Raw genomic sequence first — 25,164 nt, 5'->3', positions numbered from 1 at the left:
TACGAACCAATCAGTAGTACTTAACTGAGCTCACTGTTTGCTTATAGGGCTGCCCCTTCGGCCCCTCTATTACACTTCATTATCATGTGTTAGCGAAAAACGCGTAGTCAATGTCCTAAGCCTAACCAGTAGCGTACCAAGCGTGACGCTTACATAGCGTACAGTAACATTAAGTTTTCTTTGTTTCTGAGGCAATCGTGTTCACTTTTTACGCAATCGCCTAATTCGCGTTCTTCAAAAAATCTAGCTTGTGCAGTATTTGTAACTCGACTTGGGCATCCCGGTCAGCAACATTGGTTCTCGTTGAGTGACCATTTTAGGAATAGGAAGAGAAGTTTCACCCGCAAAAGACGCCTGCGGGTACTGTAGGATCAGTGTTCATTGCGCAACAAAAAAGCACAAAGGAAAGAAAGCGAGAGTTTCGAAAGTTAAGCGAGGAGCCAGTTTACGTCCAAATCGATGCGTGTAACACGCATTCCGCAAAGCTAAATCTGGGCATGATCCCATAATGATTCACATTGCTTGAAACACAAAAGCACGTTCCCGTATCGAATGCATCACATTTCGTTTGCGCCGCATGGAATTAGTCAGTTCTCCGGAACACCATAGCGCCAAAGGCATCGCGCGGGCACAGGCACCGCTTGCCTTCACCAATTAGCAGTGACACGGGCCAGAGAGCCCGCTGTACCCCGAACGAAATCTCTCGAGGGATGACAGAGGGATGAGGTCATTCGGTTAACTCGATTTTCCGCGGGTACCCAAATCCGATTATGCCTTCCCGGGAAACGCCGGGGACTCTTTGACAGGCGCCGTCCAGGTGGCGTGGGGGGAAGACTATAGATGGATAGGATTTAAGGAAAAGAACAGGTGGCGTGGCAACGAAGAGGTCATCTGTTTGGGGATGGCGCCGCTAACAGGTGCGGGCAAACAATGATTGGCTTGCGCCCGCGGACCCAGTCGAGGAAATGAATCGGTTGGAAGGAGGGAGCGCGGAGGTAAGCGCGGATAAAGGGCTGCTTTCTCGGCAAATCCCTCGCCCGGTGTCATTCTTTGCTTTCCCCGAGATGTCTGCGCCGATCGGTGAACGGCAGCGGCGGCGACGCGCGCCAATTGGCTAACAGGCGCCCGAACGGGCGTCCTTCGCGACGTATTGACGGGATTTGCTGGAGCCGACTCGTAGATTGGAGCCGGCGTAGAACAGGGATGTTTACTCTTCACCGCTTCCCCACACCAAACGCACTTCCTTCCGCCTAAGGACACCTGGCTTTGTTAAACGTTTCTATAGATGTCCGTCTCTGTACAGGCCGTCAATTTCGTTAGGACGAAGCGATAGAACTGGAAGAAAGTCTCACGAACTGTTAAAGCTCGATGCCTTCGACTGTTCCAACAATATTGCTAGAAAACTTAAGATGTGATAATTCATGTTCTTTTTATTATCATTATTAACAAAAGCGCCTTGTTTTCGCGCGCCACACTATTCGGCTTGAGGTAAACAACATCCGCTTACCGTGGCGGTGAAAGATTACAGTATTGGAATGCTTTGGATGAATATATAGTAAGAGCTTGGACGCGTACAAACGCGCACAATACTGTGGTAAGAGTGTTGTCCGCGTCTTGAAACTGCTGTTGTCGAACAGGCACCAACAAAAACAGGCGAGGACTCTGCTGACTGTTTTCGTTTTCGTTTGTGTTTTTCCGCCATTTCTCGTTAATTTACCACTGTGAGGGCGACAAACTGTGAACAGCGACGACTGCGAAATCGTCAAGCGTCGAGGCACCCGCGCTGTCTTGCGCGCGTACCTTTGTGATGAGCCCTGTCTCGAACTCGACGTTTCCGGATCCAGAGAACGACTGCGAGCCGATGCTGGTGGCTAGTATACGAAAGTTCATGGGGTAGATGAAGGCGGCGCTGCAGTTCCCTCGCCGGCCGTAGTTTCGTAGCGTGTAGATGGGGCTCTCTGACAGCGGCAGGAGCATTACGTTACAGGCTGCGAAAGAAAAAAGAAACAACGAAAATGAGAGCGAATGAGGAACATGAGAACTTGGTTTCAGCTTTAACAAGCCAATGGAAACCATAGCTGTGTACTCCTTTCTCGTACCAGATTCGTGATGCTTTAGGGAAACAGAGCACACAGTAAACGCTTCAATTTTTTTTGTCCCTATGATATTATATTGTGGCCAATCAGAAGACATGTAGGTACAAGTACCAAATTGAGCAGTCAAGGTTGAGAAAGGCTTTGTCAGTAAGGAGACACGAAATGTGCAACGCGACACGCTCTTTTGTCTACGCGATTTCCTGTTGTCTCCCATTATGTATTCTGTAGTCAAAACTGGAATAATTATTTCCCATTAGAAAGCTTTCGTTTGTGCGTCAAAGCGGGGTGTCTCAATGGAGAGTATATTGAGGGAGCGGATACCTGATGGTTTTAATGATGCAGACAGAAAAAAAAAAAACGGTCGTGATGCGCTAGAGGTGTCTGTTTTCCTCCTCCAGAGGCCACAATTTTTGCCTCGCCCAGAACACAATAATGATGTTGTCAAAAAGAAAAGAAAAGAAAAAAACACTCGCTTCATTCTACGTCCCAAAACAGCCTTCCGTTCAACAAGTGCGTGCTCGCTCATACAGTGTTATCCTGCGCCATTGTATACTTCGTACGTTCTGAGTAAAACCATCCATCTTGCCGCTAAAATATATCATTTTGTGACACTTTCGCGGAAGCTGTGTTTTACCCTTTCCGGCTGGTGCCAAGGAAGAGCACCAACGTTGCCGGTAGACTGGTCAAGTGTAATGGAGTCACGGTAGAGCATTTCCCGGTTTAGACTAACGCCAAGGCCTGGCGAAAACTCGCACTATAAAGCATTCGGTTGCTCGGGCTATTTTGCGCCCCTGCAAGGAAATGCGCGAGCCACTCACGCTTGGGATTTTTCCTGAACGATACGAGGACGGAGAAGTAGTTTCCGCGTGTGGGCACCCTGAAGAGGACGATGCCGACGTTCTGCGACGTGACGAACGGCTTCCAGGGCTTGATGGGTCCGCAGAACTCGGCGAATCGCTGGTCCATCGGCTTTGGATGGTCCTCCTGGCTCGGAAAGTACTCGCCGTTGTTCTCCCAGCCGTCAAACACCTGCGCCGCCGAGATAGGAGAGATGACGCTCAGTGCACAGAGTAGAACGATGTCCATTTTGTGTTCCGAGTGGCTGTACTGTGTTGCTGTCGCATGTGTGCAGCGTTCTTTTTATTTTCATCTATTTATTCTTTTGTAGTATTACAGGCCGCGAATATTTTTTTTTTTTGTCAACGAATTCTTCTTAAGCTGAGCTTTGAGAAGAATATAACCTAGTGGATTCCGCACTGGGCTTTAGACCGAGAATTTAGGTTATGTGCTTGGGCAGAGAGAGAGAGAGAGAGAGAATGGAAGAAGAAAAGGCAGGGATGTTAACCAGACTGAGGCCAGTTTGCTAACCTACATGTGGGGAGGGGGATTGGGGAGTGAAAGACAGAGAGAGAGAGAGAGAAAGCTTAGGTGTAGGATGTCTAGAGTCGGGCATAAACTTATTTTAGGCGAATGCGCTAACTATACAATAACGGCACATGCTGAGTACACCTAATTTCTTTTTTATTTGCACATTATCTTCTTTTCCCTCTATTACTGCTCCTTGCGCATTGTGCAAGTTTCGAAACGTTCTTTTTTTAATACTTTACTCTTCCTGCTTCCTTAATTTTACAAAAAAAAATAAATAAATAAACAGCAGCGCTGCCAACAATATCTTTTTGAATGATTTCTGACGGTACTATTATGCGCAAATTAGCCGTTTCGTTGATCTATATACCCACCCTTCCTTTCCCTATTTCTCTTCCCCGTGTGTCGCAGGAAGAACGGCGCAAATTCACACCCATTTACTGGCACACCCGCATGGTACAACAGAAATGGTAGATAACAGTTCTATCAGTGAGGACAAGTTCACATTACAGGTGTGACACTGTAGTCGGTGAACCAAATAAACTTCTTTTTTTTCCCGCGGAACGTTCGCTCGGCCTAGGTGCCGTAATGAAGCTGCCGTAATGACAGGTGATTTATGCCGCGTATGGTGTGCCCGTAATTTTATCACGGCTTTATGGCTTATCAAGCACAGCCCCGCAAAGCGTCACGTTTCTTGATGTTGTTTCGAGCGTTGTTGTAGTGACAGATTCCAGTAAATCTGGCAGCACCGCTATATAGCATGCTGACGCACGTGTTGTACTGCTGCAGATGAAGGATGTATATTTTTCACCGCGCGTCACCACTATACCAGTTCCAATCTTAATACTTTGTCGGTTGTGTAGTTTGATTTAACAGGTAATGTGGGGACTTCAAAATTTGCTTTCTTAAGCTATTGCCCGTGTAGACAGAGCAAGACACAGAAAACTGTGTGGAACCGCAAATATGGAGCCGCTCTTACGCGCCGTTACTTGAACCTACGATTTGTAATTACTGCATTGACGTGCACTTTATATTGTTATTTTAGCTTGTCCGTAAGGTTATTACCGCTTATGAATTACCGGCCAGCCACGGATGGCAATAACAAGGCTTATAGCGACATATCATGACGCTTTGTTTACTGCAATGCGTCTGACATTTCCTTCTTTTTTGTATGTGGGTGTTGCGTTAGTGTTTGCGTGGGAAGAAACTTACAAATAGACGGCACCTTGACTATTACGTCGCTAACGACGCTTTACGCCAGCAGTGACGCAGACTATGGTAAGTCACTAGCTTTGCGCGCTCTCTGATTAGGCATTGCGTCATTGCAGTTGTCGCTATAGTGATATTGTTGCTGCCGCGTACACTTCCACGTTAGGCCGGCATACCGCAAACGCTAATATATTTACGCGCAGGCTAAAACTGCTAAAACGTTTTAATGCCGAAGCTCGCAATGCCATCTGTGAGCATGAATTACGTTATCGTCACATTTGACAATATGGGAATCGCAAGGATTCGTTGCACTGTACGCTGGCTCCGGTGTGTGTGTGTGTGTATATATATATTCTTTCAATGAAATCCTAGCACTTTGCTTTTATAGTTTGGGGGCAACAAATTGGAAGTGCCAGCCTCGATATATGACGGAATATGTTTGCTGTTCAAAGTTGGCTTCAGACATAAATACAAGAAAACCTAACGAAACATGTGCAGTAATCCGCCTTTTTCATGGGGCGCGGGCGTATGCGTCCTGCCCTAGCGGATTAGTCGCGAAACGTTTTGCAATGGACGCGCGCGCGGCAGTGCGGCCATAGATAAAGGGGCAAAGTGTCCCCCCCCCCCCTTCCCTTGAAAAAAAAAGAAAGCGCACGGAGGCACACCGCAGCGAACACTTGTGCAGTGTACCGAGTTGGTTCGAACTCCACTGGTCCATAGCTCTATGTCGGCGCGGTGCGAAAACGTGCGTAGCGTGAGACCGCAACCCCGCTTTAAAACGGGAAACGGCGAGGGCTTCGTCCGGAGTGCACCGTGAACGATGTAGTTGCCGCATTCCATTGACGGCTAATCAAATTTATCGACAAAGCCCTACGTTACACTTAGGCGACACTTCAAAAAACATCACATTGCTGACACAGCAATGTAATGTTTCGGCAGCGTCGGCCCTCTCATGCTGGTGGCCGCAGCGTGTGCCTGACTTCACGTACTCGTTTAAGGCGTGGTAACACTGGGTCGACACGAGATCGACAAGACGTTGACGCCAACGATTGGCCGACTACTCCGCACAGTGTGTAGCTGAGACCATTTTATCATTACATGCCGACAACGACGCAACCGACGGGCGCCAGTTGTAGGGCGAATTGATTTCTTATCAACATCACCGACAAAGTCAGCGTGCCGACCATAATCGCTCGACCGAACCCCACGCGATCGGCCGTCGAACCAACAACGCGATAGCCGCAGGGTATTCGCTTTTATATATAATTATTTGCGCTCAGAATGCGTCGACACGCCTTCAAAGTTGAAATGCACACGCTTGAGTCCTCTCAAGCCGTGTACACGAAGTTTGAGCCAATGTTCGTCCTGTTAAGCGTAGTTTGGTTTACTCCTCCAGACCCCGTCGCGTTTGGGCACCCGCTACCGATGGACATGAACTTAAAAAAAAATAAGCAGTTGGGACTAAGGAAACCGCTCTTATAGTTCAGTTGTGGCCCTATAGCGATTTGATATCAACTACTATTCACTTCGCTGGACGCGTACACAATAAGTGGCAAGCGGCGACACAGCGCTGTGCCAACATTTGTACGCAAGTATACGTCAACATTCCCAAAGGCTACCGGTCACATTCCCTACGTAGATGCGTGGGCCAGTACCTGTTGTTATGCTGACACATTTCTTAATTCGAAAATGTGTCGTTTACCTCTGCGTCAAACGGGAAACAATGAGGCGGTGCATTCGGTAGGCAGCATAGACAACCGCCTTGCTCAGTTACCAAATTTGTCAGCGACGGCATCCGCGTTATCGCGAAAGAACTACACGGCCAATAAGTGAGGGCTTATGCCGAGCACAGTTTTCTCTAATGACACTTTACGGTATGCGCAAACTGTAGCTATCATGGTATTAAACAAAAGCGAGAATCAGTAATACCAGCCCGTAATATGCGTGTCTGGATCACAACTTCCGTTGTCTAAATGGCTCAGCTGCTCATATTGACTCGTCTCAGGGTAGAACAACGCTGCTTATATGCGCTGATGAGTTTGTTTCACTACATTTCGACATTATTTCGTATCAGCGATGCGCCGTTTCTACAATACGCGAAACTAACAGCGATCTGTGGATGTAGATCGGTGTCGATGTAAACAAATGCACCGCTTCGGCACATCCGACAAGGAAGGCTGCGCGCTCGCAGGCTTCTTGATTATGCTAAATATTTAATTAATGTGTAAAAAGAATACAAAAAGCAAGGTGCTAGCGCAGACATCAGTGACAACAAACTCCAAGGCAGCCGCGTCGGCAGATGGGACTCGGCGTGCCTTTATCGGCCGCACTGTTAGCACTAGACGATGGGTGAACTACATGCTGCTCCGGAGAAGCCATTAATAAATAATAGCGATCCGCGAAACGTACGACCGACACACACTCAACATGGGCGCCGGTATACAGATAAACCTGCAAAAGCCCCGGCACTCTTCCAAAACGTTTCCAGCGGTGTGCGTCAGAGAGCAGCACAGGAGCATGAAAAAAAGGTGGATTGCAGACGCTTCCGTCAGGACAATTTCTAATGTCAATGCTCTCGGTACTCTACGCTAGCTCTCCCGGTTCGCTTAGAATTGAAATAAGCCTGGCAGCGCCGCTCCATTGTCGCCAAAAGCGAGACAAAACATTCAAAATTTCCCGGCGCCGACGTGGCGAGTTTTTGCGAAATTATTGAAGGAAGTGCGCACGCGGCCTGTCCCGGGTTAATTGACTTTTAGCGTTTGAAGAACCGGCGCAACATCTCCATAACGTGTGGTGCGAGTTGTTTCTTTTTTGTTGTTGTTGTTGTTGCTTGCTCGCCGCCCCGCAATCATTCGCAACAGCCCTCCCAGATGAAAATCATGGATGTAGTGGCCTTTTTTTATATGTTCAACAGGGTGTGATGTATCGTTAGTTGTTTTGCGGTATAGTCAGGAACGAAGCCATTCGTTTATAACTGAAGTGGCCCGGACGTTCTCACACTGGAGGACGAAATGACTCATTCTTAATGCCCGACACGACTTTCATTTGGCCACGCCAGGTATGATGTAGTACCTGTGCCTCCCGAGCTATGTGTGCAGAGACTATTTAACGAAAACGCGCAGTGGTATAATTACACTGTGCCTCCTTAAGCAAACTGGAATTACATTCAGGCGTCCAACGAAGGGAAAACGAAAATGCGCGGTCAACTACCTCATCGAGCCAATGGAAGCGCCTTCCGACCAGCGTCGTCGCGGCCAGGAAATTGTCCACGTCTCCCGGCTCAAACAGTGTCATGATCCCCCCACCCCCCCACCCCACCCCTGTGTTTTCCTGCCCTTAGGTCGCCAGGATGGCTACTCTTTCGGGGTGGAGAGTGATTGTACTGAAGGCACTGGGCAGTCAGCATAGCGCTTGTGAAATGAAGACGACGAGAATTGCTGGCTTCCCCGTTTCGCCATGGTACCGACCTGTTTAAGCCTACCGTTACAACCTAGAACTAGTGCTGCTAGGCAAACACCCCCGTTGTAATACCTTAAGCCTATGCACGCCCCACTTGCGTAACGTGCACCCGAACGTTCACATGCTCCACGTCCTTTCTGCGCTCATACTGTGGGTAGCCCGCTTATAACATGGTCCTGACTTGCAGTAAAACACGTTGTGGGGCTAGTTGGTGCATAGCTTTCAATAGAATAAGGGCCAAAAAATGACAGCACACAAGAAGAAAACCAGACAGGACAAGGCGCTTGTCCTGTCTGTCTTGACTTGCACCTGACGCCTTTATTTTTTTCCTTTTTTCGTGAGCTTTAGCCACTTCAGTATACTTTCAGAGTATGTGGGACGGGTGGACGATTCCGTAACGTCCACGTCGCTCTTGTTATAAACCACCGTCGCTCACCGTGAGTAGGCCCCCCTTGGTGCAGCTGACGTCGAAGCGCAGGATCTCGAACTCGACCACGTACTCGGGATCCGCGACGACGTACAGGGCGCACACGGCGTCGTTGCCCGACGAGATGAACGTGTACTCACCCTCCACGGACTTCTGGAATATGCAGTCTGCGGGGGCGCAAAAGCGGGAGAGACACGTGTGTCACGCGAGCCTGCACGTCAGCGACAACCTAAGAACAAAAAAATAAAGAACTGTATAGACACTTTGTATGCTTCCAAACACACTCTCCCGGAGACATTACAGTTAAGACTTCAGTAGCAACGGAAGGTAAAATAGCCTATAAATTTAGAGAACTCTTCAGCTGGCTCCAGTTCCGCTGAAGAGTTGGCGCGTTCCACAAGTGAATTTTATTATTAAATACAAAAAAAGCAAAGGACCAAATAAGCTCTACTCATAGGGAGCGTTCCTTATATCTGAACACATCAGGAATAAGTGCCTACAGTGTACTTTGCGACAAAATGCTTCTTTTTTCTTGGCTAACTTCACTGTCAGAAATACAGGTCAAGAAGTTGTCTGCGGTCCTGAACACACTGCTGCCACACAGCGGATTAAAGGGTCGATTAGGTATGCTGTCCGACCTCCCCGATTTGCACAGATCCGCCAGGCAATTAGGTTCGCTTATTTCAGCGACGTCAAGCGGTCTCACATAAAAAAAAAGCTCCTTGTGTCACTGCTTTTAGGAATAAACCTGAACGTCTTCGCAAATTTTGTGGGTGATCTAATACCACTGCTCAGCCAAAGGTAATATTTTAAGTTAAAACAACGAGCTTTTATTTTCAAATTAGCATGGCATTCAGATTAGATGAGCAAAGTCATAAAGTTGTGGGCGGGTTACAGCTGTCTCCCGTCTCTTTCAGACGTGAAGGGCAGGGGCACTGTGTTTTTGTCTGCGTTCTTATTCTGACTAATGCTTAGGTTGTCATCCGATATAGGGGCCATAGAGTTTCACACAATTACTATAGGGGACAGTGGCGATAGTGTCTATGGGAACTGCAAGCAGGGCCGTTCAGTCAGCATGGGAATGTTGGGTATGTGCATGGATTCTCCTAAGCTTCCTCCTTCTGGCTTTGTTGCTTCGTGACTTGCTGAAGTGATCATTTTTAACAAGGTACTGCGTGTTGAATAATTAAATAAACATTTTTAAATTGTCCTAGGGCTGGATTCGAACCCAGGACCTGTTGTACAGATGCGCGATATTGAAACCATTACGCCACGGTCGCATGGACCAGCGGAACCACTGCAATTAGTGGCGATTATGCGCGCTTGCAGAGTACGTATTATTACCTTCAGCATTAAAAAAAACTGGAAATTACTTTGGAGTTTCGTCTAGTTTAGGCCCAGATAAAGCGTAATAAACAAAGCCACAAGAACACCTCAAGTCACAATCACCAAAATCAAACAAATCCATGTGCTACCCATCATTCCCACGGTGGCGGAACGATCGCAGCACCAGAGTTGCCTTTAGTAATTGTAGGAAACTCTATGATAGAGTCTGGTGCGCATAACCCTTGATTAATATTACTGAGCATGATTTGCTGGAAATGTTTCACGGTTTAGACATATAGACCGGTACCATGTAAGAATTTCTCTCGATCTCTTCTGTTCCTTCTTTATCATTTCTTATCCGCCATTCACGGCAGGCTGATACCGATGATAGCGAGGTCGGAGAGGAGCTAGGACCGCTGTCGATGAGCGAAAAGGCAATAGAGAGAGAGAAGGGAAGAAGGAAAGGCATGTAGGTTAACCAGACTGAGTACAGTTTACTACCCTACACGTGAGGAGGGGAATGGGGAGTGAAAGAGAGAGAGAGAAAACATTAGTCTATACCGCACTTTCGCATGCATTAATTTATGCGTAGGATGTCTACAGTCGGGCATTCAAGTCTGTTGCCTTCAGGTAGTGAAGAAGCTCTCGAACTGCTTTCTGGGCTAATGAACTGTGAGGCCAGGCTCCAAGGATCTTTGCTTCTGTAAATTGTCTGTCATCCAGTCTATTCAAGGCACACTGGAGAGCCTGACGTTGGTTATCAAAGCGAGAACACTCGCGCTGACGATGACTGATGGTCTCTTCACACGCGCACTTAGCGTGCATTGGTGAGTCCGCCATTCCACTACGATAGCTGTAGGATTTGGTGAATGCTACTTCTACCCACAGCCGACGCAGCAGTGTTGCGTCACGTTGTGAAAGGTCTGCTGGTAATTTAAGTTTCAGTGATGGGTCGAGGCTGTATAAACGACACTTAGAGTTCTGTATAGTATGCCAGTAACTTAACATGGTGGTACGAGTGAGACTGCGAAGCTCTCTTGCAACGTCTACTCTGGATAAAGGTATAAGCAGCGTCGGTGCTCCAGCCTGGGCACGTCGGGCAATAGGATTGGAATGAAGTCATTGCCTTGTCCCGGCAATGATTACAAGAAAAGGTTCCGGCACTTATTGCTGACATTTTTCACCCCGAACAGTTTGTCTGTCTCAGGATCGGGCGGCTTATACCGGTGATAACCAGATCGAAGAGCCTCTGGGACCACTGTAGATGAGCGAAAAGGGAATAGGAAATTGTAGTAACGGTGCAGAGAACCTGCTGTGCATTAGCCGACGAGTGTAACTTTCTCTCTGATCAGTTCGTAAATTGGCAGCTCTTGGAATGCTTCCTCGAGTACCTTTAGTTACAGGGCACATCTACATTAGGTGGTGAATTTCCACTGTGGGTGCGCGAGCAGAAGACTTTGGACAGACCATGGGTTCTTGCTGCCGACATCATCGCATGAATCATTAGTGGGGTCAACTGGGACACCAGCATATCGAAAGCTGTCAGCCCGTAGCGGGCTCACCTCACAGCACAACTTTCGCGGTGCAGTTGCCTTTCAACCGTAGGTATTGGGAACCACTTTTGCCATAATATGCACGTGAAGAAGGACATGCACAGAACATGCATGCATAAAGCGTCTTTTTTATTATTATTCGAATGTGCACGCACAAAAACAGGTATTCTTCATAAATAAGCACCGTGGTACATCGATTCATTTTTCGGTAAAATTGGGGCGCGACATAAATTCCAGCCTAATTTTTTACGAGAACAACAGTCGCTCGTGGCATTCAAACTAGGTAATGCAATTGTGAACACAGTAACGGGTCCTTAGTTTTCATTTTCGCTACGCTGCCGTAGTCTAAACAGCAAAGGCCATTGGAATTCATGGCGTTTTGATAAGTGCTATCCTCAATAACAGTACACAGATAGGTAAACTAACATAAGGCAAAAGAGGGTAGGGTGAGGCATATATGGTAAAGTTCGCTAGGTTAGGTAGGGTTCGGTGAGTTCTCATTGTTCCAAAAAAGAAAGAAATAAAGATAATGGCAGAAGTGACAGCCCGCGAGCACCGTAATATTGTCTCCTGCCGGGGGTCACCAGGACTCTGCAGCCCTCGACGAAAGGGGAAACATGTGAAAAGAAAAGAGTGAAAGCCAACACTGAAGGGGAGAACAAAATGAAAAAAAAACATGACTCTTTACAAAATTCAAAATAGTGCTATTTATAAAATAGTGATAATAATAATAAGAAAATACATATAGGAAGGCCAGGTACAGCCGAACGAAAGGAAAAGTAAATAAGCGACATTTTGTTTTAAGCCGCTTCAGCTACAAGTTTTTACTTTATTGGCCTGACGGGAACTGGCACACTCGGACTGACATGGAGGATGACCACTTCAGAGAGTGACAGCTGTAGCTTTGAGAGTAAGTGTACTAAAGGTTTCCCAAGTTCCCAAAAGTTCCCGTTTCCTGAACTGGCTAGACAGTAGAGAACACACCACTTGTTGCTTGCCCCCGATATGATTCTGAACGTCATGACCTCTTAGTTACCATTGAAATGCGGCTGCGGTGAGGGGGAATCGCACCCGCGACCTCGTTCTTAGCAGCGTGACTCCAAAGCCGCTAAGCTACAGCATCGGGTTTACGATCCCATGATTTCGGTACTCGGTATAGTATAGCAAAACAGTTTGGGTTACCAAACACCTCAGTGTTGTTACGTAGATCCAGTGCTGCGGGGCTCATCAGTCTATTGCAGCACGTTTTCTGCATCAAAATGTCATAACGAGAGCAGTAAAAGACTCTGGCTCATGTTTTGTTAGTTGCGGGACGTTCCCTGGGTAACAATTTAGTACGGTAACAATTTGAAGTGGACCGTGGAAAGAAAAGCTTTAAAAACGACATGTGAGAGCTATACTTCTTTTTAAATCCTTGTCCGCAAACCCCACCATATAGAACCGAGAAGGCGCCAATTTGTTTGAATTATTTGCTTTAATACGCTAAACTAATTAATCATATGTTGATGACTTGTTATTAATAATAATATTTGGGGTTTTACGTGCCAAAACCACTTTCTGATTATGAGGCACGCCGTAGTGGAGGACTCCGGAAATTTTGACCACCTGGGGTTCTTTAACGTGCACCTAAATCTAAGCACACGGGTGTTTTCGCATTTCGCCCCCATCGAAATGCGGCCGCCGTGGCCGGGATTCGATCCCGCGACCTCGTGCTCAGCAGCCCAACACCATAGCCACTGAGCAACCACGGCGGGTAACTTGTTATTAAATAGAGTAGCGAAAGATGCAGCAATAAATGCAACCGCCTTGTGCGATGTCACGAGAATGCACACCGGTTCCTGTTTCGATCGGAATTTGGCCGCCGCAGCTAAGGATAAAACCAGCGATCGCGCAACAACCAGTAAAGCACCCCAGCAGTCGAGCCATATTAGTGTATCAAACAGAAGGCACTTATGCGTTTTTGAAGGCAATGTCTTTCTTAGCGAGTTACCTCCAGTTCTTCGTTTCGGTCATCTAAATTTCTAGCTTTTGCATGTGCCGTTCCCGTAGATAGTGCTGTGAAAAATATTGGCCGATGTGTGCTACTGGTCGTCATGATATTCCTTAATGCGAATGGGGTGAGTGGGGGGGGGGGGGGGGTAGGGGGGTGCGCAACTAACCACACGTCTGTAACCAAATAGTCAGGCTTCGTTGTCAATTGCATCCCTTTGTGCCTTTTTCATCGACACCTTGCAGACAGCCATGCGACCAGTTTGAAAACAGTTTATTGACACCGGTGGGCATCAAACTTTGTAATAGCAATCAAAACAAAATACTTTAAGGAGACAGAAAAGGGAGGTAGAAATTGCACTTAATCTCTTCAGTAGCGAAAGAAATGTAGGAAAGGAAACAGAAACATTTTCAGCATTTCATTTGAGATGGTTTCATAAGTGCAGAGAAAAAAATTTAAGAAAATTTTTATCTTCAAAAAATACAATGAGTGTTTCTCAACTAATGTCCACCTTTGTGGACATTAGTTGAGAGTATGGTAAAAATAAAAGAAACAGTTTCACCCTTGCAGGCACAAGAAGACGTTGCATTTCATGCACCAAACTCTCGACTTTGCAATCTTTGTTTCTGCATCACATAGTTTAAATTTTACACAATTTCTGGGAAGAGGTCAAAACCATTTTCTCATGTCTCTGTCAGGCAGCTAGGCTGGTCTGGTCTCTGGAACTTCTGAATTACTTTTATACCTTTATTCCCTGGCCCCATTTCGATTTCGGTTTGCTCTACTTAATGTTTTGGCTACATACTGGTTGAAAGACAGGAAAGACCTGTTTTTTGTTGTAGGTGGAAAGTTGTTGAGCCGCGACGGTATTCAATCCACGCATCACGGATAGCAATGTCGAGAAAATGTGCGAGCATCCTAACGGTCCATTTCGTAGAGTTGACCTTCGTCCTAGCATATGAAATATAGCTGTCGATGAGGTCCACTCCCATCATCAATGGGGTATATCGCGATACACTTACCAGGTGCTGTACTAATTTTTGTTTAGTTTCATGCTTAGGCTAGTACTTGCATGAAGACATAAGGTCTATTACGATAGCAGTGGAAAAGGATTTTACGCTTATATTAACTTCACACTTGACCAGATGCACATTTCTGTTCTCACACACGAGGAAGATTGATTCTTCCCGGCTTACTTTGTTGTCATTGGGAAGGTTTACAGGAGCGCCCTCAGCGCGGTTTGGATTTACTCTACCCGGCCTCAACTTTTTTCTCTTAAAGTAAGCAATAAAACATCTTCAATTCGGTAAAATATTGATTCGTGAAATTATGTAACTGCTACGCAGTTGTCTCCACAAGCTGTATTAACACTGCTCCGCCATCATGCATTCATGCCATCAACGAGTACTGTACCTTTCCCAGTGTATATATATAAAAATATCAAGCACTAGCCCATCTGGGGAGGTTGAAACAAAATTCGTGAAATAACGTGTTGCGAAGCACGAAATGACACAAGAAATCTACACACCCACCATTTATGCGCGCAAACAGGGCACCGACTGCTGTACGTTCACAACTTCTGCCCAAAGACGTGGACGCGATTTGAGCACGCCTATAAATTCGATAGCTTTCAGTGCGTTGGAACTTTGTAAATGGATTCACAAAGTACAGTGCCATAATTTTTACTCCCTGTATCCCATATACAAGAAATATTAATTGCGAAAATTTTAAAAAACGTACGCCATGGTCGCCGCGCGCTTCGCGAGTTGGTCGCCGCCAATGTGTTTGCTTTATATCGGCCGCTGAAGGTGACTTGTGCTGCCCTCTTTTGGAGCTTGAGTAAAGCACGCTGTCTCCGACGAAAGGCACGAGCTTGAATGACACTGAACGGTTCCCAAATCTATCGATACTGAAAGGTGACTCGTACCAGTACGAACTTCCAATATTGCAGTGCGCAGTAAGGGAGTAGGAGTATCTGAGTTAATGAGGAAGAAGGGAAGGCTCCGTCCTTGCTGCCGCGCTGATGACCCCCACTTATCAAACGACCTTCTTACTCTCTGAAGGGGCTAAATTGGAGGTGGGACAAAAGCGATTAGCGCGCTTCCACAAAGGCGGCGGTTGCGTTAGCCAGTTTCGCGCTTAGCAAAAGGTGGAAGCGAGGGCCCTAGCTCGCCGTGGACAGCGATGGTCGTCGCAGCGGCTTAAAAAATTCCACGCGCCGAAAAATCGAAGTCGAGGGAGGTGGAAAGGAGGGTGTGTGTGGATTAGTTAGGGGCTGGGGTGGGGGCGCCCCCCCTCTCCCCCCCCCCCTCCGGATCCGCCACTGTCCTGCATCTACTCGGCGAAAAACCCATCCAGCCAAGCCCAACTCGGGGGTGGTAGGCAAAGAGAGCTTCGCTTTAAATGTGAGGAGGTACGAACTCTTCGGTGCCGTCTTTCTGCTTCGAGGGACACAGCTTGACCATGAGCCGATTCCTCGTCATGGCGTTCAGGCTGCAGACGTAAAACCGGGCCTTTCGCTTTCTCACGGCGTATATGGCGGAACGAGGAGCCGTGATAAAGCTTCGCCCAAGCAGTCCTGTAGGCGGTGTCGACCATTGTCGCAAAACGTCTGAGAGCGTAGGAACCTAAGGACACTTTTTGTTGACGTCCATGTCGAGAGGTGTTCGGCATTGATGTCAGCCCACCATACTGTCCCACAATACTCTGTGTCTCAGCAACTTTCGCCAAAGGGTACCTAATCGTACTGAGGAATCGAGTGACACAAACATCTCAACTTGACAATTTTGTGTGCGTACTCGTTTAGACGAAGCATGGGGCGGCAAGGCAGCATGATGGTAAGGCACGTGGTCTGCCTTCAAGTGGCCGCGTATACGCGGGATACCAGTGTGTCCTTGATAATACATGCGTACGTTCACTTTCTTAAAATAGATTTTGTATTCCATTGCCATAAGTTCGCCCGATGGTAACTCTCTATAATCAACGTTACTACTACCATACTGCTTACAATGTTAAGCTAGCTTTGCAAAAAGAACGGCGTTAGTTCAAAAGGAATATGTTTGTGCTAAAGCTCTTTATGGGTAGTTTTGTCCTTGAGGACTTTTGCGAATGTTTCAAAACGTACCGACAACTTCTGGGCATGTAACCGAACCGAATAGAGAGAGAGAGTGTATTTCACTACTTTAATATGACAGGATCATTCGCCTTGTGGATATTGCTAACCCTGGATAGTGAAAATGTTTAATGTACCTATGAAAATTAAACTTAGAAGATACATGTATTTGCGGTGTTTTAATTATATGTTTTTTGGCACGAGCATTCTATACGTGAGTTCTTGTTTGTATTTTATCTGTCCGACATGTAAAAAGCTACTCAGCTCATTTTCGAATGTTCGCATAGTGATATTGCCACAAGAGGATTGGGTTTTATTTAGCCAGTCAATGCGTGTTCACAGTACACATGGCATTGGCATTGGTTTCCCTCCAACTGTAGTTGGCATGGTTGCGCCTACCACGGCATTGTTTGCCATGTTGTCACGCTTAGTTGAAGCCGTGTAAGTTGCATGATATGGAAGCGGAATAGGAGTACATGCTTTTCGTAAAGTTTTGCGTTGTACATGGGAATAATTTACTGAGACATGAAACACCACATAACGAGCCTACGGTCGTCTTTGGTTAGGTTCGGGTAGGTTAGGTTAAGTTAGGGTTTGATCAGGCCAGGTAAACGCGAGATATTTTGCCCTGGAAGTTTGTCGTAACCGCTGAGATAGACCAACTAGCCTACATATAAACGCAATTTATTTGAAGACGACCCAGCGTCAACCTTGTCTTCTTGATGAGAACAAGAGAGCGTTCCCTGCATGCTATCTAGTATCATTATCAGCTGGACTCAGAGAAAAAGACTGACAACTGTCATTTTGTACGCACCTATAACATTCTTAACAACTTTGTCCTTGAACTTTTCTTCTAAATGTAGTGTATGTATATTCTACTTTTCCCCAAGTTGTTAGATCACGTGTTCTCTAGATTGCGTACCCGGCTGCAGAGAGATAAGGAGCCGCATTAGGGAGCTGCCATTTTATTACCTCACATTGGCCGGCGGCGTTTACGGTTGCTCGTGCGGCTGATGCTCTGGACGGCTCGACTACGTGACGTTCGCCTAAGGACGCATGGCCACGATGGATGTGGAAGAGGCCTTTGCTCGACGAGCCAGTGTCACGTTTCCTTGCTTCTCTCTACGTGAACGCGTAATGCCACGCCCAATAAATAGGGAGCGCGTCACGGTGAATACGGGGGAAACGTCCTTCCACGTTTCCGGGTGACGTTATAAATGCAGTGCCCTTTCAGGACAGCCTCAAAGGTTTTTCTAGTTTGGGATCACTTTAACGAGAGAGCTCTGGGGAACGACGTGAAAACATGCTGCGAAGTCTGCTCGTGTTTATCATGTTATCCCGTTGCGCCGCTAGCCTTGAGGTCGAGAGCTTAACTCCTGGCAACGGCGACCGCATTCTTATGGTGCCTGGGTTATAAAAACGCCTTGTGTCGGGATTAAGCGCGTGCTAATGAGTCCGGTGCCCTCATATGAATCGGGAACAGTCCAGTAACGCTTTCCTGATAGTCCAAGTTGGCTATATTGAGAGGCGTTAATTGGTAAATAATAATTATTAACTAGTAGTAGCAAATAAACCACTGCACCAAACTTTTATCGCTCAATCAAGCTTCCGCTTGGTTTTTTTTTCTGTTTTTTTTTAATTTTCGGTCGTCGGTGTCGGTGTCGGTGTTTCGGTGTCGTCGAAGCAAACTTCGTCATATAATATAAATTCCAACCTTGGGCTTCGAAATGTGCAATGTGGACCAAATATGGGGCGTATGGGCGAATTTGATACATCAAATACGTTAGCATAGTGTCCTTTACGGACCTCTCGTATAACGTTTGTATCTCTAATTTCAAAACCGCATTGGTCACTGCCTTAGCGGTATAAGCGACCGTTTTCTCATTTCATTTTCGTTAATTAGGGGCACACACCTGAACATTATTTTAATGTAGTGCACTAGCACGTCACTAGACATTGCTGTATCACTACAACGAAAGCTAATTACAAGGTTTGGAACGCACACCCGCTGTTTCCGCAGAACGCCCATTCGCACGCAAAAATAGTTTGTTACGTGCTGCCCTCGACAGGTCTGCAAAAACAAAAATAGTACAGCGCCGATTACGAGTCTTCTGCAAGTGAATTCGGGTGCTAAATGATAACTCAACCACTGGAGGCAGCAGGAAAGCTAATAAATGTCACGTGGCGAGTCCTTTTCACTGAAGTGAACCGAGTCTGAACGGAGACGAGCGTTGCCGAGTTATCGCAGAGAGACGCCCGGGGGGCCTTTAACGCGTCTTCAATTGTACGCTTGCAAATAGCTCTCATATTTACTACAGTCGTTGATTCGAAGTGCCATAACGAAGTACAGGAGTACTACAGAGAAAGGGAAAGTCGCCGAAAGGGCTGGCATTTGAACTGCAGCAGCAGCGTCTTTTGGAGCAGTGTTAAGCAGACTCAAATGGACGGTAAAGCCCCCTCTTTCTGTCTCCCAGCAAGCAACACTAAGGTCAAGAAGGTCCCGGAAAGTCTTGTTGCTGTCACACTCTTTTGGGCCGCTGAATGGATGGTGTCCGAGGTTTCCGCGCTGGATCTAATGTGAACCTCATGTCCACGCATCCGACTAGCTCAGGCCAGTACTTTAAGGGGGACGACGCTCCACTTCCGGGCTGCGTAGGAACGACTCGATTCTTTCCTTCCGGCCTGCAGGCACGAGGCTCTTAACGGCTCCCGAAGGAATAGTGCCGCTCCCACGGCAACAATAATTCGTTAGGAAACGCGGCGTACGGCACGGAGGCGTGAGCTCGACGCTCAGTCATTCCACGCCTCGCCATTTTGCTCGCTGCGGAGACCCATCAACGGCTTGCACAGTGCGAAACAGCCCCTGGAGGCAAGGCGACTGGAGTGTGACGTCTACCCCCAGCGGTGGCAAATAAACATAATTGGCAGCGGCCCGCCTGTTGCGTCGCGATTCAAGTTTTATCTTTTTCTTGGTGCTCCTCTGCCTAAAATAGTCGATCTTGCCTCTGTGCTTCGCGTTCGGTCACTTCGTCCCTTCCACAACAACGAACTGTGTTAATTGAAGTTGCGAATGCTACATGCAAATGTTTGGACAAACAATTAACTGCATGGTCATGACTATTATTTTCTTGAAATCCTTGGGGCTGCGGGGAAGCTTGTTGTGGCTTTGAGATTAAAAACTTTTAAAAATTGGATATCAAATAGGGGACTGTTCTTACAGGATGGCTTAAGCGATCGCTTGTAGAATAGTAGCCCCCAGTTCACATGCATAAGCTCCTACAACAGAGTACAAGCAGTTTAGGAAACGCTGTAGCCCGGTCGCACTTTCACGTGGGTACCAGGAAATCCCGCGCTGCGCATATGCACTTCGTTCATTTACAAGCTAGTGAACGTGCCTTTCTTTAGAGAAGATGAGGGCTGGAAATTGCAAACTATTCACGCCTATTTAGCTTTGTACTCACAATTTAAGAAACAGCTTTCTTTCTATGCCTCTCACACTTTGAATGGTTGTACAAAGGGCATTCTCGTACTATAAACGGGAGAAGTGGAGAGACGTGCGGCGTGAAGTTACCAAGAACAAGCTAGGACCGCGTACCATCGGCATGCGCTCGGTCTGAGTCACCAGATGCCACGCGCGTGGAGTGTGATACCTTATTTCACCGTTTTACCACTATTCAGTTATTCCTCGGTGCAAGACGCACCTGGTGTAGCAAACTTTCTTGACAGTTATGGCCGGCTTCATACAGAAAGATTCTTTTATATTGAGAGTGCGCGTATATGGAATGCCGTGAACCGCAAAATGACATGGTGACAGACTGCAGGGTCATCTAGGAAAAATATCGCTGACGTTAAGGATCATCTACGATGGTTTATGGAACAAGTATTTGTTGCTGTATATTATTTGCGGTATAACTGTTCTTCACCTCTCCTTGTATATATTTTATATGTACTGATATTCTAATGCCCCTCCCCTCTATAATGCTTCTTGTAAGCCCTGAGGGTAATAATAAATAAATAAATAAATAAATAAATAAATAAATAAATAAATAAATAAATAAATAAATAAATAAATTTGATAGAAGTAACTCTATTACAACATGTATCGATCGATCGATCAATCAGTCGATGAGTCAATACCACATGTAGTGCATAAAGAATGCATAAAGACACACCATGAAATTTCAGTAGATAATATGTTCTGCTGCTCCTGGGAACGTACTAGGCCGCGAGTTGACTACGGCCATCCGCTCCCTGATGGGGTGGTGTGCAAGAAACTCTCTGAGCGTACGTTAAACAACCCCAGATGGTCGAAATTAGCCTGGAGCTCCGAACTACGGAGTCTATCATTTCCTTTGTTTTTCTTTAAGCTGATAAGTTCTGTAAACGAAGGGCCACGGTAATGTAACACTTATATTCTAATTCTCTTGTTTTTCAAGCTTAGTCAGTGGATCGAGAGGCGATCCCATGTTATCACCAAGATTGTAAGGTCGTTAGTGGTGGCTGATATCACCAAGATAGCTCACAAACGCAACTTCGTTACAAGTGATATTCACCAAGGTACAGGGTAACAGCAGCCTAATTACATGTTTTCTTTCTTTTTCTTGGGGGGGGGGGCGTTCACTCTTTTGGTGGTCATTGATATTAAAGATTAGGCTGGTATTTCAAGCATCGCATGCATAATTGTAAGAAAAATGAAGCTGCCACTCACCGCCCCCGGAAGTTGGATGCTCTAACCGGAAATATGGGTTGGGATTTTGAATGAGGTATTGCTGAAAGAAAAAGAAAAAAGGCAGAAAACCATGTTACTTTCAACATAGTGTCGTTACGCTAAGAAATAGGAAGAACGAGTTCGCACGTTTATGCGTGACATGTTTCAAAGGAGACCTAAGCAAATTCAATTTGCACATACCTATAAATAGGCTTTTTTTTCTTTTTGAAGCGAAGCTTTCCCTGCCATCTTTTTTTTACTTTCCCTCCGCTGCTGCCATTGATACTAGAGAGTCTTAATTTAGGGGACGCAAGCGGCTTGCGTACGCAACCAAAGGCCACAGTTCTGCGCATGCGTAGACCTTTACGTCCGGGTCTGAGCATGCGCTGTACTGTCGCCCCTATTTCTTGCGTACGCAAGTCGCTTGCGTCCCCTAAACTAATACTCTCTACTGTCTAGCTCACCGCGTCGGGGGGTGGTTCAGAGCGTGTGTATACATGACAAGAATGCGGTAGAGAGGAAAGGCGACGCGAGAAACTCGTTTGGACATCTGCATCGCGTCGAATGTGCACAATGTCCTCTGGAGCTCCCTGGGCGTCGCCACATTAGCCTCTCGAGAGATGCAATTATCCGTGACCCCCCGGAAAAGCATTACGAAAATCGCAGCGTTTTCTTTTCTTCTAATGTGCAAGTCCAGAGGGAAGCTAGACAGCATGGCAGATAGGAGGGGGAAGAGGAGGCCGAAAATGTGTAGAACCGATGCAGCCGCGAAACGAGGGAAAAACAGCCTTGCCACTCTTCGCTCGCAGTTCCCACACGGGGGAATGGCAGGAGTTGACATGAGAAGGAAAGGAAACGCCACTACTATAGACAATTGCAGGCAAACAGGATAGATTTAAGTTCAAGGCACGGTACGGTACGTTTCTGCTATTTCTGAAAGATAAACACCATCCAAATTTGTCAAGCGGGCAACTTACGCAGGGCGTGCAGAAGCAGAGCCGCATTAATTAAAGCGCACCGCAGTGTCTAGGTGACACTACAGAAGCGGTCACAACTGAAGTCAACTTCTGTGCCCGCCGCGGAAGCTTTGTGGCTATGGCATTGCTCGAGGTCGTGGGCTAGATCCCGACTGCGTGAGGAGTGTTTCGACGGGGGGAAATAAACAACGCTCAGGCACTTAGATTTTGGGGCACTTTAACCAACACGCTGGTGTCAAAATTGATCCGGAGTTCACCAATTCGGCGTGCTTCATAATCAGATTGTGATTATGGCACGCAAAGCACCATAATTCAATTGAAGTTCAATACTTCTACAACGATGCGATGTGCCATGAGACATAAATATGCTCAACCCTCTCAGAGGTTATGAAGTATGGCGCACAACGCCTACAGCAAAATACGTCCCCCTGTGTGTTGTGTGCACTACACAGACAAACACAGTGATGCACTCCAGGTGACGTCTAACACTAACTCACCACTCTCGTGTAGGACTACATACTGTTACGTAGGAAGATGCAGACGAAAAGCTATATACAAGTATATTTACAAGGGAATACGCCGCACTTGGCCAAGAGGCAACAGCCCGCGCTAGCATCCAATCGTCGTCGTCGTTTTCTCACTACTCGCCTCTTCGTCATTGTAAGCATTGTTCCGTAGCAATATTGAAGAAATTAAACATTCGCCGTCAACATCACCGCTAATTATCGTCGATCAAGGCAAACAGCATAGAAAGCTTCTCTTACATCCGTTCCCACAGGGCTTGGGCTCTGCATATTTTTTTCCATGTCGTTCAGTGTAAACAAGACAACGTAATAACCCTAATTCAATGCTTTACGGCGGTAAACAACACACAAATTAGAATCACGTTTAATAGTTTCAACACAAGAATCGGGCCTGGGCGTGTGCACCGGCCTTCTCTATCAGGATGCATTCGCTCCATTGCGCGCTACGTGTAGGTTCAGTAGAGCTACTGCTTAAACGAACGCGTGGCAATGGTTTATTGGTGAAATCTTATCCCACGTTAATGCATCATTGTTTCACTACGTTGATTTTAATATAACAGCTAAGTCGGAGAAATGGAGGTCACGAGTCAAGGCTAGAGCGGTGAATACGGTTAAATTTCAGCCGATAGTCGGAACCCACTAAGGTCCCAGAACCCTGCTAACGTTAGCCAGGCTGTTCAGAAAAAAAGGAAAAAGCTTGAAAAAAAAAAAAACACGCTGCAAGATGCGATATTAAGACCTAGGGTCTGACGATTGAACACCATAGGTCTTATAATTGTATCCTGCAGCATGCTTCTCTTTCTTTTCTTTTTCGTCTAACAGCTTGGCTTACGTTAGTTGGGACACACGGCATACGCTTTCTCCACCGCTATCTGATTATACAGTTGCTTCAGTAAATTGGCGGTTGCTCCTCAGCTGCAACGCAATAGCATCGACGGATCGTGTGAGACGTATTTCTTTGCGCGCCTGATTGCTACAGGGTTGTCGCAAATCTCATTCCGCTTGACCAACAGTGACACTCGGTTACGCAGGCGGTCGGACACTACAACTATGGCGGGATGCTTTGGTCTGCTGCTCTGTACCAGAGATAATAGGAGTGGTTCAGAGGCATACGGCAATAAACTAGATGTTGTGATGATGTTATGAAATATGCAGGCACAGCTAGAAATCACCTAGCGCAAGACACGAATAATTGGAGATCGGTGGGAGAGGCATTCGTCTTGCAGGAGACAGTACAGCTTCCGCGGGGGCTAGTTGGTATGGCATCGTTCGCTACGGCACCGTTCGATGTGTCCCTGTCTCTTTCTTGTCCTTCGTATAACAGTATAGCGCAGCAAGCAGAAAATTGGGCAGGAGGCATAATAATAGGTTGCTGCTGCTGATGATGATAATCATGATGATGATGCGGTGGCGATGACAGATAAAAAGGGCGAGTAAGTGCATATGGCCAACTAACATTTCTAAATCGGACACAGCGGATTCAGACAAAAAGAATAATAATGTCACTCCTCCCCCAATGCAAGCGAGAGCGCGCTCATGAGAGCGTGTGTGCGTGTGTCACCGCTGTCGAATAATAAACCAAAAAGATGATTTTCCTGATAATTCTTTACTGTGATAGGACTGGAACCCTTGCAGTCTCTCGCGTTTAGAGAAATGGCTGCGGCTGTGGCAATTCAGCTGAAAATTCATATCAGTTCTCGGAACGCCTCCTCGCACTGATTCTGCTGCAGGGGGCATCGCTGTTGCGTATTGGCACTGGACGCTTAACTAGAACGCAGGGTTGCTATAACTTAAAATTATTCCGTAATGGTTTTATTCCAATCTCCTGGCATCAAATTTACGGAACCATCGTCGCAAGCGTAAGCGGGGACACTCAACGTTTTCTTTTAAAAAAAAAAACCTAGAACAAATGCTCTCAGTGTTATCCGGAGCGCCTTTTTGCTTTGTTTTAAAGCAAATACCTCGACAGGTTTTCCTCAGCCCACCAGCTTGGCAGAGGCGAGAATGGCGCGGAGGTGGAGTGGTTCTAGGGGGGCCCAGCCAGATGAGCGAAAGCAGGTCACCGGGAGAGGGGAGTTTCTAAGTATGGACAGCTGGGCTAGTTGGTTGTGATTAGCATTATGAAACATCGTTCCAGCGCACAATTGAACTCAGACGAGAAGTGAAAGACAACACGAACGCCGGGCGTCTCCGAACGGTGCGAGTAGGGCTGGCGTCACGTGGGCGTTACCCAGAAGAGGCAGAAGTGAGGCGAGTAGTGTGGGCGTCTGCGATTGGTCTGCTTCCCCTCCGTGAGCTGTTCTTGGCTGGGGCGAAAAAAAAAATGGGGCCAAAAAAAAAGCTGTTAAAATACGCCAAAACGGACCCTCAACCCTCAGCAAAGAAGAGTTGGCAGAGCGACGTCATCTACAGGCCGAA

The 25,164-nt window shown here is 46.7% G+C and overlaps 2 protein-coding genes across 5 annotated transcripts in view; one reads left to right on the top strand and one right to left on the bottom strand.

Moving 5' to 3' along the window:
• LOC135916458 (uncharacterized) overlaps positions 1 to 25,164 on the top strand; it is a 152,460-nt gene that overhangs the window by 40,239 nt on the left and 87,057 nt on the right. The gene's annotated exons all lie outside the window — the stretch shown is intronic.
• LOC135916460 (corticotropin-releasing factor-binding protein) overlaps positions 1 to 25,164 on the bottom strand; it is a 105,128-nt gene that overhangs the window by 29,245 nt on the left and 50,719 nt on the right. Inside the window, exons 2-5 of the mRNA XM_065449822.2 lie at positions 21,246 to 21,306; positions 8,566 to 8,723; positions 2,915 to 3,125; positions 1,801 to 1,988 (exon numbers count right to left, since the gene is read on the bottom strand). Of these exons, the coding sequence (XP_065305894.1) occupies positions 1,801 to 1,988; positions 2,915 to 3,125; positions 8,566 to 8,723; positions 21,246 to 21,306 (618 nt within the window). The remainder of the gene's footprint in view (positions 1 to 1,800; positions 1,989 to 2,914; positions 3,126 to 8,565; positions 8,724 to 21,245; positions 21,307 to 25,164) is intronic.

This window comes from Dermacentor albipictus, chromosome 4 (genome assembly GCF_038994185.2).
Source record: "Dermacentor albipictus isolate Rhodes 1998 colony chromosome 4, USDA_Dalb.pri_finalv2, whole genome shotgun sequence".
In the NCBI taxonomy this organism is placed as follows: Eukaryota; Metazoa; Arthropoda; class Arachnida; order Ixodida; family Ixodidae; genus Dermacentor; species Dermacentor albipictus.
Note: the sequence above shows the minus strand (reverse complement) of the source record. Positions and strands in the feature narration are given on the sequence as shown.